This window comes from Sturnus vulgaris, chromosome Z, assembly GCF_052056855.1.
Source record: "Sturnus vulgaris isolate bStuVul1 chromosome Z, bStuVul1.hap1, whole genome shotgun sequence".
Classification (NCBI taxonomy): domain Eukaryota; kingdom Metazoa; phylum Chordata; class Aves; order Passeriformes; family Sturnidae; genus Sturnus; species Sturnus vulgaris.
The window spans coordinates 21,916,827-21,934,218 of NC_142283.1; the positions used below are offsets into that span (position 1 = coordinate 21,916,827).

General features: G+C 37.1%; 1 protein-coding gene across 1 annotated transcript in view; it reads left to right on the forward strand.

Annotated features, from left to right (window-relative positions):
- SRFBP1 (serum response factor binding protein 1) overlaps positions 1–12,700 on the forward strand; it is a 66,602-nt gene extending 53,902 nt beyond the window's left edge. The window contains exons 5-8 of the mRNA XM_014874378.2: positions 9,118–9,199; positions 10,066–10,801; positions 11,223–11,260; positions 11,980–12,700. Of these exons, the coding sequence (XP_014729864.1) occupies positions 9,118–9,199; positions 10,066–10,801; positions 11,223–11,260; positions 11,980–12,170 (1,047 nt within the window). The 3' untranslated portion in view covers positions 12,171–12,700. The remainder of the gene's footprint in view (positions 1–9,117; positions 9,200–10,065; positions 10,802–11,222; positions 11,261–11,979) is intronic.
- Positions 12,701–17,392: the final 4,692 nt, after the last annotated feature.

A 17,392-nucleotide genomic window follows, 5' to 3' on the forward strand; every position in this document is an offset into this window, starting at 1 on the left:
TCCATTTTAAATCCATTCTCTGCTGATGTGCTCAAGTAATACCTGGGATTACATATGTATATGACATGTGTTTATCATTAGAGTAGGTTTCGAATGCATTAAGTGTGTTGACTTAAGGTTGGAAAATCTTGTTTTGGTGCTAGAGAACTGGCATGTTTATCTCTGATGTTTTAATAGTTTTTCAGTGAACTGAACTTGTATTTCCATTGTCTTTTTGAGAAAAATCTGAAAGACATATATATTTTTTTTAAAAATCTGTTTTCAATCTTGCACGCAAATTGCAATATGGTATGCCAAGAAATGCTGTCTTGAGTAGCATTTTAGAACCCGGACTTACCCTGGTTAGTGTGTGCATTGCTTGTGAAGTCTTGTAAGTCATCTGTGCCTCCAAATCCCTGGCTCTCTTAATTCCTTCAACAGTGCTTTGAACAGAAGTATGTCTCTCCTGGGAGTTTTATCTGAAAACATTAACCTGACAGTACTTTAGTTATATATGGGTGTGTTCTCTGGTGGTGATGCTTGCAGATGGAAAGGTCTGAGCAAGACATGATTTGTCCACAGGGATAATTTTTTTTTCCCTTTATGTTCTAAATTATCTGAAATATACCTAATTTAAGTGGTGCTTGTTTTTGAAACATTAGCTGGTTTTGAAACATTACATCTGTTTTAAATTTTAAGAACTCAACTACGTCTGCTTTCTCTGCTATAAACTGAAGTTCGTATGTGCTTATACTTACAGTGCAGTATCAGGCTGCATCTGACAAGTTATAATTTGAGGTTTGAGCATCTGTTTTAAAGTGAAATATTGTAAGGATATCTCAAGATTACATCCCTGATAGTTGGATACAGAGTTTTGTCAGCATATTGATGTCATAGGGAGAGTTGTGAGTATCTCAGTTCTGAAGCTTCTTTGGTTCACCCAAGACAGAATGTTTTGAACATTTTGGCACATTATAATAGTTTTACTAGTACAGAGCTCATCCCTGTATTACCAGTTTAGTTGCTACCATGAGCTCCATTCAATCTTTGGACAATCCCATGGTGCACAGCTGACTCATGGGAGTACAGATGCATTCAGGTTAAACTGAAGTCAGAGAATACTGTTTACTGCTTGATTTACAGCACTGCCTGAGTGTTGTTGATCTCCTTTGTGTTTCTGCTCTCTTTTCTATAACAAATAAATATAAAGAGTAATTTTTAAATTTTTTTTATAAAAAATTATTCTTTCAGAATTAATTTTGTATTACCTAGCTAAACTCTCTATTCAGAGTTAATAAACAACTCCTTGTTTTAATTTTTCAGACCCTCATTCAGGATTGCCAGTTACAAGAAATGATCTCAACTTCACATTTTTGTATAAGTCAATTCTGGTTTCAGATCTGGTATATGGTTGGTGTCCAACTAATTTGTTTATGATGTTTTCTCCAAATTTCATTTTCTTCTCTTAAGACTACCTGAATTTTGTGGCAAAGAACTTTCTTCTTCACACAGCTACTGCCTGTTATCCAAGAAGTATTTTGTTTCTGTTCCCCAGAAGTATATCTTTTGTTTCAGGGTTTCTATTTCATCTTGTTTTGCTTTCCAGTTTAATCTCTCAGTATGATTATCTCTTGCCTTTTTGGGTTGGAATGTTTGCTTGGTTTTCTTATGTGAAGTTTAAGTGGGTTTTTAGTGCCAGCTATGCTCTCCCCCAAAATTGTTTATGCAGTTTGGCAAGGTACATATATTTTATAACAATACTGTGCCTCAGCTCTTCAAATATCAGAATATATTAAAGGCATGTATTTTATAGAAAGCTATATATAAAAAAGCACAAAAACATGTAGGCTTTATTCTGCTATACTTTGTGTTTGATTTTACATTTGTGTAAGTCATAACTGCATGTATTTTATCCTGGCCAATTGTCCTGGATGTACAATATAATTTATGTAATATTTTTTAGATTACTGATATTTGTTAATAACTTTTTAGACTCTAACTAGGGGAGCACTCCCTTCACAACTGTTTTCCACTTGGAATTTGTCCACAGTTTTCTATAGCATAAAGTAACGTTCAGCATTTTCCTGGGTTTTCTTAAAGGCCAGCAGTGGTTTCAGTGTTGGTATGAATTAGACCATCACATCCTGGGAAGGAGTTGTCGTAGTGCTCACTTTGTCCTCTTTCATAACCTTAAAAGGTTGTTTGTTTGGATTTTTTTAATGTGCACATTGTTTGTGTGGGATGCCAAATTGAGATTATTACAGACACATAGCCTTACTAGCCTTGGAAAAAGTGAGGATGAGTTAGAAGCATTTGAATTTTCTCACAATCTTGATGTTTCTGCGTACACCTAGAATTGGCCCTGTTCTCCATAAGGAAATAATTAAGAATCCATGCCTACTTTAATCTTGACTTTTTTCTTCTGACTTTTCTTTAGTGAAACAATCATAGGAATATGGTCATCTAACATTTGCAGTGTGCTAGGCTTTTTAAAGAGCCTGTGCATTTCTTAAAATGCTTAATAGTGTTTTGTATTGTGCATGTGGTAAAGAAAAGAAAATAATCTATTTTTGGTTGAATCTATGACCTATTTGGAGCTCTTACTCTAAAAGAAGAGGAGGAGAGAGGATAGAAATATGTTTATACATCAGGCTTCTTTTTGATAAAAAACACGCCAAAAAAACAAGACAAGACAAACTTAATGTGGAAATGAATCTAAATGAAAAAATCTCTTGGGAAAAGGATGGCTTTGGTTCAGACATTCAAATAAAATGAGAGCAGTATAAGTACCTTGGTGGTATTTAGAAATATCTCATGCTGTTCCCTGATGCTGGATTCAAGAGTAGGCAGTGATGAGTTGAGTCAGTGCTGCTGCTGGCAACACAAGCTCAGATAGATTTTCCAGACTTCTGCCTTCTAGTGTCTATAATTTTACATGTGAGCAGAAAGATTGTCCATGTTGCCATGTACCCCATGTTGCCGTGGATCTCTAGTTTCATAATGTTCTTTGTAATGTTTTGTGTTGGATTTGTATGGCAATATTTTGGTAGATGGGTCAGCTATAGGGGTGGCTTCTGTAAGAAGGGACCAGAAGCTTGCCTTATGTCTGATGGAGCCAATGCCATCCAGCTCCAGGATGGACCCACCACTGGCCAAGCCTGAGCCCTTCAGCAATGGTGGCAGCACCTCTAGGATAACAGAGTTAAAAAGGATTGGGAAGAATGTACAGGAGCAATTGCAACTAGGGAAGAGAGGAGTGAGAATATGTGGGAGAAAGAGCCATGAAGAAGGAGAGGAGGGGGTGCTTCAGGCATTGGAGCTGAGGAGGGAGCAGCAGAGATAATTTGTGAACTGACCCACAGTCCCCCATTCCCTATCTCCCTGTGCCATTGGGGTGGAGGAGGTAGAGAAGATGGCAGGTGAAGTTGAACCTGGAAAGAAGGGAGGAGTGGAGGGAAGGTGTTTTAAGATTAAGGTTTTAGTTCTCATTACCCGATTCTTATTTGATTGGCAGTAAATTATATTAATGCTTCCCCAAGCTGAGTCTGTTTTGCCCACTGTGGTACTTGGTTAGTGTTCTCTCCCCATCCGTATCTGGACCCATGAATCTTTCATTGTATTTTCTCTCTCTTGTTCTGCTGAGGGAGGGAAGTGATAAAGCAGCTTCACCTGGCATCCAACCCAGATCAACCGACCATGGCTTTCAAGATAAATAAAGTAAATACCCAAATACTTTCGTGGTTGAATTACCATGATAAAAGAAGACAATGTAAATGAATATAAACTGTGGCAAGCATTGAAAAGAATAGTAAACAAGTTTACTTGTGTATTGATGTTTTTAAGAAATGGTTCCATTTTAATTCTGTCGTTCTATCACAGAACATTGTCTTGATGAGTTTTTGCAAAGGTTTTAGATCTGTTAAGACATTTTTTAGCTTTAAATGGTAATTTTTCATCAGCCTATTTTAAAAATTGTATATCATACAATTAAAAAATAATTCTGCTGAAACTTGGATGATTTCCTGAAATCTGTAAAGAATTAATTTCTGTAAGTACTTCTCGACTTTCATGCAATAGCTTTTATAACATTTATAAGCTTTTATAACTGCTGCTTTGTAACACCTGTACAATCATTTTGGTGTTATGCTGAAAATAGTTAAAGCTTGAGTGAAAACAAAGTAGTAGATAATAATAAAAATGAGAGGTTTTGGCTGATGATAAGTAAATAATTTGTCATCATTTGTCATTAATGTGAGACACAGTGAACAAGTAACCCCTTGCTGTCAGGAGCTGAGAGACAGCAATGCTGCCAGTTGCTTCCCATATCAAATCTAATGGCCACAAATAACACGCTGTATGTCTTATAGACGTAAAGCAAGAGAGAGAACTAGCTGCATTTCACAGTCAGAAAGTTACTTCTCTCAAATCTTGTTCCAAAGTAGTATGAGGTCATGGTATGGACTTGGGTGGCAGCCATGATTTGGCACCTTCAACCACCCTGTGACTGCACATTAATCACATCTGCTGTTATGAAGGACAGCTGTAACTAGTTAGAGTTTTATAAAGAATGTATGGTTTAATAGGTTTTCTAGTTGTTTGTTTGGGTTTTGCTGGTTTTTAATAGAGAGTTCTTCTCTCAGGCTGCTGTAAAGGGTATTGTAATGACATCTTGTTTTGGCCCACAATTGGGTGTTACCTTTTTTATGCTTACTCTAGTTAGTATTGACTCCTTTTGTTTTTCCCCTTAAAATTAGGGCGTTTATAACATTTGAAATTAAACTATCTAGCAGTGCAGTTTAGAAACTAGTGTGACATTTTCCAAGGTTGGTTTCTGTGTCATAGTTTTTGCCATGTGCTGCTTACTACCCAGTGGGGTTTCTTACTGTCTCTATTTGAATGTCATTGTTTTAAATAACTGACTAATGACAGATGCAGAGCCACAGAATGTTACGAGTTTGGTAGCACTCTCACCCAGGTGAAACTCTAGTTGTTGTCCTTATAGTAATAACATTCTAATAACTTCTAATAACAGCCTTGTTTCTGATGAGATCTGTAATGAGGCAATTCCCTTTTGTGCACAAGTCAGTTGAAGAACAGAAGTATGAGCTCTTTTATGTCATTGATTAAAACTATAGCAGAGAGGGTACAGACAAAAGTAGTCTTGGAACAGAAAGATTATTCAGAGTAAAGCAATAGTCAAAAGTCTACATTTCATGTTCTCAGATTAATCACAAGTTTCTGCCCTTTAATTCATCCTGAAGCTCTAGTGTCTCAGGCATACTACCAAGGCATACCATTCAGCTTCTGCAATCCCGTCTCGAGACCATTAGACACTCAGTTTCTCATTCTCACTTTATTACCTGCATTTTATGAAGCAGGTTCTACCCACAGCTTCTGACTGATTGTTTACATCACACTGCTCCTTCTTTTTACCCTGTGGTGCCAGCTGTCAGAGCCATTACAAACTTCTGACCCCTGTTCCATGCATTTTAAAATTTTCATTGTGAATCTCCTTTTATCTTTGCAAGTTTGTAATGTACTTTCTCTTCACAGTCATTGCCACTATTTGCCAAGTTTTTCTCTCTTATGTAGGGTTTACATATGTGTTTGATAATATATGCTTTTAATAATATATACAGAAATAATGCATTATTTACCAAGATAGAGTATTAGAGGAGACTGCCTTCAGATGGTTTAACCCCAGCCAACACCAAGTGCCAGGCATCTGCTCACTTATTCCTGCACCCACCAGCAGGATGAGGGAGAGACTTGGAAGGATGAAAGCTAGAAAACTCACGGACTGGATAAAGACAGGTTAATAGAGAAAGCAAAAGCTGTGCACAACGGCAAAGCAAAACAAGGAATGAATTCAGTGTTTCCTATGCCAGGCAGGTGTTCAACTATCTCCAGGAGAGGAGGACTCCATCAGACATGACAATGAGTGACTTGGGAAGACAAATGCCATCACTCCAGTGTCCCCCTCATTCCTCCTTTTAGCCCCACTTTATGTTGTGGCCAGGATGTCACATAGTCTGGAATATCCCTTGGGTCAGTTGGGGTCACCTGTCCCAGCTGTCTCCTCCCAGGCACCCCCAGCTTCCTCACCAGCATGGAAATACAAAGGTAGAAAAGGCCTTGGTTCTGTGTAAGCCCTGCTCAGCAATAACAAAAACATCTCTGTATTATCAACACTGTGTCCAGCACAAATCCAAAACACAGCCTCATACCAGCCACTGTGAAGGAAATTAGCTCTACCCCAGCCTCAACCAGCACAGTAACTTAAAATTTCTCACTTCAAAGTGTGACTATACACTGCTCTGTTGCTTTGGTCACTTTCCAGTGCCTCAGTTGCACACTGAAGAAGGGAGAATGTTCCTGTAGAACGTACTAGCACATTCTTGCATAAAAAATAAGTAATGCAAAATAATACAAGTAGCAGGAGTATGTCAGAATAAAGGTGTACAATTCTAGTATCTAATTAAACATCCAAGGGATGCGAACGAGAGGAAGAAGTGTTCTTGCTTGTAAAGACAGCTGACATTTCTTTGTTAAGTTGTTTTCTGTATTGTCTATATTTCTATAACATTTTATATACTGGAAAATACTTGAGGGAAAATAAATTGAGCATGGGCTGTGCCAGAAAAAAACCTCAAACCAAAGCAAAACCAAAAAACCCATACACAGAAAAATGAGAAATTTGAGAGAATTTGAATACCATATTGTGCATTTGTTAGCTAGTGGCTATCAGTGTGAGTAGTGTTTGTGAAGTATTTTGCTCTAAGGAAAAAAATGTGGTTATTCCATATGGGTTGGCCTATATATGCTTAAAGCCTTTCTATAAATATTTGAATTAAAAGACACCAGATGTTGCACAGAAGCTGCTTTCTGAACTTCATGGTATATTCTTTCAAAACCCACAGGAAGTAGCTGAGGGAAAAAGTGTATTAATTAAGTTCAGAAATAGATTTTCCAGCTATAGGAAAATCTCCAAAGAAAATAGCATATGATCTTCAGAAATGTGAGCTTTCTGTCCCAAGAATCTGGTGGCAGCAGGCAGCATTTTCATATGGGGCTCAAAACTCAGATTTCAAGTTCTTAGAGCTAAGCTAGCCTGGAAATAAGCCAGTCTGTGGCCCTTGGAAATGGACCCATCTTTTGACCTGTCCCCTCTGGCCAGTGTTCATAGTTCTATAGACAGTCTTCAGAAAGGACATTTGTCCAGAATATTTTTTGACCTGAAGAAATAATGTTGTAGACTTGAGGGGAAAGGAAAGTACTAGAATTCCCAGAAGCTCTACGCTTCAAACATGAAATATGGCTGACTATAGAGTATATTTTATAAGCTTTAAAACTATGGCAAAATAATTATGAAATGGGATTTGCTTTGCACTGTTTGAGGAAGAAGATTTATGGTTGGCAAACCAATTAAATGTTTCTGCATTTAGAAGTACTGACTGGTGTGCTTTTGCTCTGTTTCCTTCAGACCAAAGCACTGAGAGTGAGTGTCCTGCACTAGCAGTTGGTGGGAAGTGTTCCATCTTTCTTTATGCAGTGAACATATAATTGTTTATAGTTACATGGTTCTGCTGGAAGAAAATGGACATGCAAACAAGTAACATTCACCACTGAGCAGTCTTAGGTAGATCACACGTCAGCTGCTTTAAATGTGAATTGCTGATGTTTGGTTATCATGTGTGTCATGGTGGTTTGACCCAGCCAGCAGCTGCTCACTCACCCCACCCCTGCGGGATGGGGAGAGCATCCCAAGACCAGAAGTCAGAAAAACTTCTTTCTTGAGATGAAGACAGTTCAAGGAGGGAATCAATGCTGTATGTGCAAGGACAGTAGAAGAAGGAATTTATCGGCAGGCAGATGTTTAAACACATCCCAGAGAGCAGAGCTTCACATAATGGTTACTTGGGAAGATAAATGTCATAAACACAAACATCTCCCCATATCTTTTTGCTGCTTCAAGCTTCTATTGCTAAGCATGATTTGAAAAGGACTTGATGTCCTTTTGGTCCATGTGGATCAGCTGTACCAGGGGTGTTCCTTGCCTTGTTAGGGGCAGAGCAAGAGAAGGCCTTGATGCTGCGCAAGCACTGCTCAGCAGTAATTAAAATATTGATATGTTACCAACTCTAAATGTTTTAATCACAAATTCAGAACACAGCACCATCTTGTCTGCTGTGAAGCATGTTAACTCCAGAGCCAGTACCACTTCTCCTTTTTATCTACCGGGTAATGCCTGTGACTTGGGCTCTGTCTGCTGCAGTGATTGCTTAGGACAGGAGAGGCAGCATACTCTGTTGAGTTGATGGCACCAAAATCAGCTCAGGCTGGGTCACAGGGCACTTATCTGGTTGTTCATGAATATCATCATCTCTTGGTTCTGGTGGATTCTGTGGTTATACTTCCGTAGCACAAGGCTGAAATCACAGAAACAGTTTGAACGTGTGTCCATTGCAGGACCACTAGGAGGAGGAGAGAAATATATATCTTTTGTATGACTTTTCCACTCTCTTCCAGAGAATTCCACTGCAGGCTTTAAGAAATCTTCCTGATAAAGGTGTGTTTTACAAATCTGTTAGACCTGCTTTTCCTCCTTTCAAAAAAGCAAAATAGAAAGAAGGAAACAAACAAACAAACAAACACACAGAGAAAAAACCAAAACAGAAGACAGAACTGTCTTTGGAAAAGTCTTAGATATATTTCCTTCAGTATCTGCTATGTCATATTGCTAGCCTTTATGGGATCAATACTGTAATTCTTGCAAGCTGTTGCATTCAAGCAGAATGCCTTCTACCAGAACGATGTTCTTTATTCAGCGAGTTCATGAATTTTCTTTGCACTTGTATGAAATAGTAAACGTAAAATCAGTGAACGATGTGTCTGATATGTTTTAAAGAAAACATAAACCATGTTATCTCTATTCAGTACCTGAGAAATATCCCATGTTATGTGTCTGCTACTTTTCTGTCAGTGTTTAGGCAGCCAGATTTTAATGCATTTAGAATGATGGTAATACTGAAATATAAAATACTCGTTCCTGCTGAGAATCATATTAGTTTGCGTTGTAGCATGGATGGCAAGTTGGCTGTTCTGTTGACTTCACACCTTTGAATTTTTCTTGTGCAGCCAGACTGTACTGCAGCTGAGCGAGCCATGGCAAGACTTGCAACGCACCCCACCTTGAAGCCCAGATTTGTTGAACTTAAAGGTATGAAACATTTTATTGAATTTTTTACTATATCTGTAGCTTACTGGCGTGTTACCTTGTTCATGTATATTTCTGATGTGAACAAAAGTAAAAAACCCACAAAAACTGAAAGCTTCTGTAATTAGCCTAGCTAGCTGCAGTGAACCAAGCCACAAACTTGAAACCATTTATATAGTTTTATATGTGACAGTATATAATACTGCATGTATTTAATATAGGGTGTTGAACAAACAGAGCTTATAATGGGAATTCTAAAAATCAAATAGATGTAATGAAGTGTTTCTAAATTAAATAAGAACATAAATGGATCATTACAACTGGCTTTTCAAAGGCATCTAAAAGGTTTTACAAATTACTTTCTAAATCTTCCCTGAAAACCGTCCTCAGAATCCTTAGGGAATCTTTCCTGGTTATTTGGGCTTTCTCTTGTTCTCTTGAAACTGGAATTTTCCACCTAAAATTAATGTTTAAAAGGGTTAAGTCCTAGTAGTAATGTCACCAAGTTACTTCATTAATAACAGAGCATATCAAATACCCATTTAATTATGTATGAACAAATTAATATTAGTTTGCAATTTTACCAAGTTGTGCCCTGAGTGGTCATGATTATCAGCTGCAGATTATTTTTTGAAGCAGAAATTTACAGTTTAACTATATTTCATAGTGTATTTAATAGATAAGGATTTTCCTTCACTTTTGTTGTATTCTAAGATATCTCTGATCCCATGTGTTTGGTAATAATTCATAAGGACATTCAAAATATGCTCAATGCAACACATAAGTTGCAAAAATGTTTTATTATATAAAAATAACTTACATAAATTCATGTATAGCTGCAACAAAATATTTTTCTGCCTCTTGTACAGCTGCTGTTAAAGCTTTTAAGGATGCAAGACAGAACCCAGACAAAGCCACTCCTATGAAAAAAGGTCAGTCAGAAGAACAGCCTAAATCAGCCCAAGATTCGAATAGCAACTTGGATGACCAAGCTTCTAAGCAGCCCCAAAAACAGCAAGGATGTGAACACAAAACAAAACCAGACATGAAAAAAGAAACTGACAAGGCGGTTGAAGAGATCTGTGAGAGTGAATCTGGACAGAAAACTGTGGAAATGGAGAGGTCATATGCTCCAGAAGAGCCTTCATCTCAGGCAGTAGAAATGCAAACAGTTACTCAAAACAAAACAGGAAAGAAACTTGACTGTCAAAAAAGGAAAGAAAATACGAGTATGAACAAATTAAATGCAATGAAAGAAATAATTGATGATAGTGACCACGAGCATCCCAATGAAAAGGAATACTTTGATGATAGTACTGAAGAGAGGTTTTTTAATGAGTCATCAGATTCTGACAGTGACAGCAGTGATGATTTCTTCATTGGCAAAGTAAAAAAGAAGAAAAAAGTAGCGGCAGTTAATTTTTCTTCAGCAAAAGGAAAAGGTAGTGTTCAGAAAAATGTAATGAAGACAGAAAAAAGCACAGTGTCTGGGACAGCGCAGGATTTGATCATGGAAGAGAGAAAGCCATTTGCAAAAGCAAGCAAGCTGGAGTCAGTATTCTGCAGTTCTTTGTCTACCACCAATCAGAAATCTCAGAACAGAAGGTAAACTTTTTCCCTGTATTATATTCTCCATTCTCTTCCTGCTTCGTGGTAATGGAAATGTTTGTGATTTGTAGCAGTTGTCCTTACTAAACAAAGAGAACTTCAGCCCGTTAAACCTTAGAACATTTTCACAGAAACTACTCTACAGTATTCTTAAGCTTCCTTGACAATACATATTTTTTATATTCACAGTGGCACTGATTTATGTATAAGATTCCTAACTAGATAACCCAAATTCAATCACTTCTGAATATTTTTTTTCTACTTCTTTATTAACATGGGTAGAGCAGTATTAAAGAAGCTTGCATGTTATGTTTAAAAGTTATTGCATGAGTGTTTTGGTGTTGATGATTCTTTATTCACAGATGTTTGCAATCTTAAAATTTTACTGAAAAAATCTTAATTTCTCTTTTTGTTTTAGAAAAACTGAAGCCCCGCCTCTCAAAAATGAAAGAACAGGTATGTATTACTTAACTTGGTAAAATTAGGAGAGAGAAAAACATTTTGAAATTTTGTTGCCTCTGCAGTCTATTCGTGATAGGATGTATTTGTTTCTTTTCAAGTTTGTAGCACATATTTTAACATTTGTTGTTAAAGTGGTTAAACGCTTCAGCTTTCATTTTAATCTGTAGACATTTTCTGTTATTTTCTGTTTCTCATATTAGAAATACTTAACATAAGGTTTTATACTGGAAAGTGCTTTTCTGTCTGTCAAGCAGTTAACATTACTTGTGCACAGGTAATGTTCTATGTAACTAGTACCTTATTTCATAAGTAATTCCTTCAATAGCTACTGACTATGAAATATTTTATTCCATTTGTGTTCTGTGATACCATTTTGGAGTTCATTGGATTGAGGATATAATTCCAGTCATATTGAGTTGCATTGTGTAACAGTCATTGGTTTATTGTGAAAAAAAAGTTTAGAATGAGCTGAATGTTTGTCTACATAAATTTTGAGTGTAGTCAGTATTAATAAATCCTAACTATCTGCAGTCTACTGAATGGCAATTTACCAGGCTGCTAGATGAAGAAATCTTGTTGTGAATAATATTTGGAGGACTGTATTCCCCATGGCTCATTATGAAATTTTTGAAAATACCTGCAGTTCCAAGATAGATTGCATACTTTTATGAAGGTACATGGTATAGTTAATGTCTTGTTTTGTACTTGCACAGGTTTTCTTAAAAATGAAACAAAGCTCAAGAAGAAACCATTTGCAAAAGCTTCAGGGGATATTAAATGTAACAATAAGAAAGCAGTTTCGGAGCAGCCTCTTCATCCTTCATGGGAAGCGAGCAGGAGACGCAGAGAGCAAATGTCTCAAATTACAGCATTCCAGGGGAAAAAGATTAAATTTGATGACTAGGCTATACGTAAATGGACGTTCAAAGAAAAAATTTTTTGCAACTGCTGTTTGAACATCTTTGTTGTACTGTCTATATCCTTTGCAACCTACAGAATTGCAGCTGGTATTATTTACCATCTTAGAATATCAAGATTGTTTAATTCATTCTGTGTGCTGTCTGTTGATTAATGTAATGGGCATTTGGTGCTGGTTCATAAGTCCCATTATATACTGCCACCATTCATGAAATATACCCTCAAGTGAATAAAGGGTTTTTAGGAACATAATTTGTGCCCTGTAGGAATAGTACAGATTCTTTGAAGGGGGATTTGGAAAGGTTTTTTTGTATGTAAAAAAATGTACTTTGTATGAGAATTTGGTTGTTAATAAAAAGGTTCTATATATAATCTCAACTGAGACAAAGTAAAACATTCTTAAACTTGAAGAGACTTCATAAATTCATCAGTGTATTAGGTAACTGGAAAAGTCTATCAGTTGTAAGCATAATATGAAAATTTCTGGAGAGAATAAAATATGCTTTTACATTGTGATCCCTGTCCTCTGATTATACTGCCAATTTGAAGAAATGAAAAGGTGTCTTTAATACTTTGTTCTGGTAGATTTGTCTGGATTCTTCAAGATGTGTGTCTTGCACTTTCTGAAAGAATGTGAAAACCTGAAATAATTTTTTACACGAAGAAACATCTGACTATTAAGTGCCAGTCTAACATTGGGCGTTAATCTGATTGGGATATGACAAAAAACTTTAATTGAATACTTCTTCAGGTGCTTTTCGTACTACCTCATTGAAAGAAATTCTGAACATGTAATTAATCTTTAATAATGTTGTTTATTTAAATATAGTTACCTTTCATTATCAGATTAATTCATAAACTTGGTATATGACTGGATTGTACTACTCACGTGGCATTTTGAGATGCCTGTGGATAGCCCTGCATCACCCCAAATGCCCATCTAACCTAGTATCTTTGAAAGTAGTCAAAGGGATGCTTTAAGGATAGAGGTAGCACACGGTGATACATCCTGCATCATCCATCTCTTCAAACTTCCAGTTTCACAGCTGTTGGGGTTGATTCTTTCCCTTTTCCTTCTGTGGAATTTTTCCCGTTGTTATGCTAAGTATTTGTGGCTACACCTTAGCTCAGTTAGCTAGGGTAACAGTTTCTCTCGCGGAGGGTGGGGAGAGGGGGAACATCGGGAAGAGAGGTGGGGGCAGCGCCCGCTCTCGCTCGTGGAGTCGGGGGAAGACGGGCAGGGCTCCTACCTGGCATCCTCCCCGCCATCCCAAAGCCGGGAGCCACATTCCCTGCCGTCAGACATCGCTCTGCTGCCTTCCCACTCCATCCTACTACCTACTACATCCTACTACCAAGCTCCACGACCGACACCGTGAGGGGGGAGTCGCTCCCCCATCCCTCTCACCCCTGGGCGCTGCCGCCATCACCCAGCGCCTTCAGCTGCGCGGGCCCTGCCCTGCCCCCAGCACCGGGAACTGAGCGCAGGGAGAGAGGGCCTTGGCCAAAAGGGACTGGAACTGAGCTATACTGTTCTGTTCTGTTCTGTTGTCAGTTTTTATAGCTGTTGTTGTTTCTGCTCTTTGCCTTGTTAGATATATTAGTAAAGAACTGTCATTCCTATCCCCCTATCTTTTGCCTGAGAGACCCTGATTCCAAAACTATAATAATGGGAAGGGAGGGGGCTCTTGCCTTTTCTTAGCAAATACCTGTCTTTCAAACCAAGACAACAGCTTAATGACATCTTGTGATACTGTAGCTTAGGGTGTTTAATAATCCTTTATCAATTTCCTCAGATTTGCCTGCTCTTAATCCCTGCAAATTTGTAGAATATGTCATCCCTTAAGGTGTAGATAGCCTTCATACATATTGCAGACTGAAAAAACCCAGCGTTTTTCTGTATCCCAGCCAAAGCCAGCAGGCTCCTGGGCTGCCAGCAGTATGAGGATCTTTGCCCTGGACTAAGCACAGATAATGCCACATTATGCATGTCCCATCTTGTGTGAAGTTCTTGAAGACTAAACCTTCAAGTTGATATATTCTGTATTAATATTTAGGCATGGTTTGCCGCACTTACACTTTCTTTTCTATATAGTGAACAAATGTCAGTATATGTAATACTGTATTTAATGGCATTGCCTCCCAGAGGAATGAGAAATTAAAACAACCTTCCATTTTGAAGTGGGTTTGTTGCTGTTATTTTCATTGTAACGTATGGAACAATATTTAAGGCCAGAAGTTTCAAAATAAAGCACAGAAATGTGTTTACTGTGGTTTTGTAGGGTTATATTTCACAGAAAAAGCTATGCATTTACCTGCTTTCTACAAACTTCAGGATTTTCAGGTGCATATGTTAATCCTTAAAGCTTTAAATAAAATAAATAAATAAATCCTAGATGAATGCCGCACCAAACAAAGGTTTGGTATGTGACTTCACTGCTTCCAGTGTAAGGCAAGAAAAATGTCTTTTGGTAGATGTCATCAGTTGTAAACAGTTTTCATGGATATATTACCTTTCTTTTAGCAGATGAGTACCTATTTAAGGATCAAAACCCTAAAGATTGCAAATAGTTTGGAAAAAAACCCTCAAGATTCTAAGGAGCTAATGTTGTAAAGTGCTTTTTTACATGTGCTTGAAAGATCTCGGAGCATTGGTTTATCTTGGCATTTGAGCAAGTTTCTTACTGCATAATTACAGCTGTAATTTGTGGCCACAGAATTCTCCCTGAAGGAAGCCTGACTTATCAAAACATCCCTTTTTTTCCTTCAAAAATACTTGTGAGCTCTTACTTTAAAGAAAAGAAAAAAGATAACATACACTGAATATGAATGAAAGAAGAGAGATTAGGATACTGGCATTACTTCATATTTTAATGGGTTACTGCTACTTTCTACTGGTGCTTGAGTGACTCGCCTGGATCACAGCCTTAATACATTTTACAAATGAGTAGTGATGGTGGAAGCTTGATAATATCTCTTACGTGTAACTGGGCAATTTACTTGTGAACTGAAAAACCAAGTGAACTTGCCTGGAGGTCGTTGATAAAGTTTAGAATGTTTTCTTTTCATTGTAACAACATACCATGTTCAGCATATATGTGATTTTAACTTAATTCACATCTGTAGCACTGTTTAGACAGAAACCTCTCACAAAGTACTACCAATTTATTTTTATAGTGACATGGGAAGTTATTTCTTTCTGTGATGATTAAATTTTAAAATGTTGAGAGCCATGCTTTTCAGTTCAGCACCACACCATAGAAAAATTATCTTTAGACAGGTACATACTGTCAAATACTACTAGGCTGCTCCAGGTGCATAACTTTTTTCACTTCAGGTTGTGAACAGCAAAGCAAACAATCTCAGATTTTTCAGTATCTTTTAAGACAGTCATCACTAGTTTAAATGTGATTGGCTTTTTTTTAAATAGCAAACAGGCGTATTATTGATGGGACCATTTTGTAGACTTCCAAACAGGCATAAATTTTTCTTTAATCAGTTTTTATGGAATTATTAGATCAGGAAAAATGGGCTTGAATGAAAATTCAGTTACAGCAATACATTATTGGGTGAAAGTGTTGAGCTCCTTTGTGAATGTAGACTGGTGGTAGATGGTTTTGTGATACTAGGCAGGTGATCTAATATAAAAATGAGATAGAAGAATGGGGTAGAAGGTACTTGGGAACTGGAAGATGCTTTATTTTGAATAGATTTTAATATACTTTCTGCAATTATAATATGCAATTTTTACTGCATTTTTGTATTTTCACAGATTCTGATCCACTCCAGGTTCTGTGCTCTAGGAATAGCACTTGGAGAAATTCTCAGTTTGAAGCTCTTTGCTCTAATAAGTAGTAGGGTAGGAAATACTTTTTAAATAGAGAGACATTACACAAAGTGGGTTATATCTGAAATAATTCTACATTTATTTTATGAATTTTAAAAGATATTACATTGGTTTTATCTCCATTTACGTGAAGCTAAAAGTGCCAATTAGTTGAAACTTAAATGTTTGACGACTTACTAGAACAAGTCTCCAAGCTTTTTAATCATGCTCTTCTGTAATCGTCCTTCAGTGAAGGGACAAGAGATGCTTCTCCACTCAGACTGTTTCATCAGTTTAGCATGCAGATTGAAGAGGCAACAGGACACTGGCTTGTACATAGAGAATGTAAATAACAGGATAAAATGTGCTTGGAGTAACTGCATGTTTAATATGTTAGTCAATTTCTAGAGGACATAGACTTCCTACCATGTACTGCTCAAATGTTGTCTCTGTGAAAGCATAGTTTATGGAGCAGAAATTCTGAAAGTGCTTTGTAAGTTCCTGTTTGTACTGAGAGAGGTATGGTAAGGAAATTGTGTGTCCAGGTGAACCATATGCCTCCTGTTAAGCCTTGACACGTTAATTCTTTGTGTAGTATGAGGGGTAATTTGCCATGCCTTGAAATTTTTTATTTCTTGTTTCTACCTTGACATTTTTTCTGACACCACGTCAGCAACATAGAACTTTCTTAATTTTCACATAGACATAACAACCTTAACTGAAGCCTTCCCACTGAGAGATGAACCTGGCCTGTGCAGTAAGTGTAATACTTCAACAAGTAGAACGCTTGAAACATTTTATTCAAGTCATTTTCACATAAACTTGCAACCATAATACGGGCATGTAACACAAGAATATGAAAGTGCAATGAAGAATACAAAGCTAGTGCCTGAATATTATAAATTAGAGCTCTTCAGATAAAGATGCGAAGTTACTGAAATTAAGACTCCTTGAAAAAAAGTGAAGGAAATTATGAAAAGTCTTCAAGAAAGATGCAAAAACAAGTGGCATTTCACTGTATCTGTAGCATTTAGTTGCATAATAAAAACCTCCCAATTACATACTCTTTGGTTTAAATTCAAGTTAAGATCTTTCAGCACCTTTTAGGATTTGGAGGAAATGAAAATGCCTTTTTGGCATAAATGTGAGACACAGGATAAACCACCTTTCAATGTCTCATTTATGAAAACCACCCTGCTGGTTTTGAATGAGCACACTGCAAACAATGCATGAATGACAATAGGAAGGTACATTTGATATGTGCATTCATTCTGGAGCAGAGAAAAAAAAAACGAGTAGACTTCCTAACACAAAAACGTCATCTACACAGTATTTTGGTTCCCTTGGTGACCAGTCTGTCATTTTTGTTACACTTTTGTCTA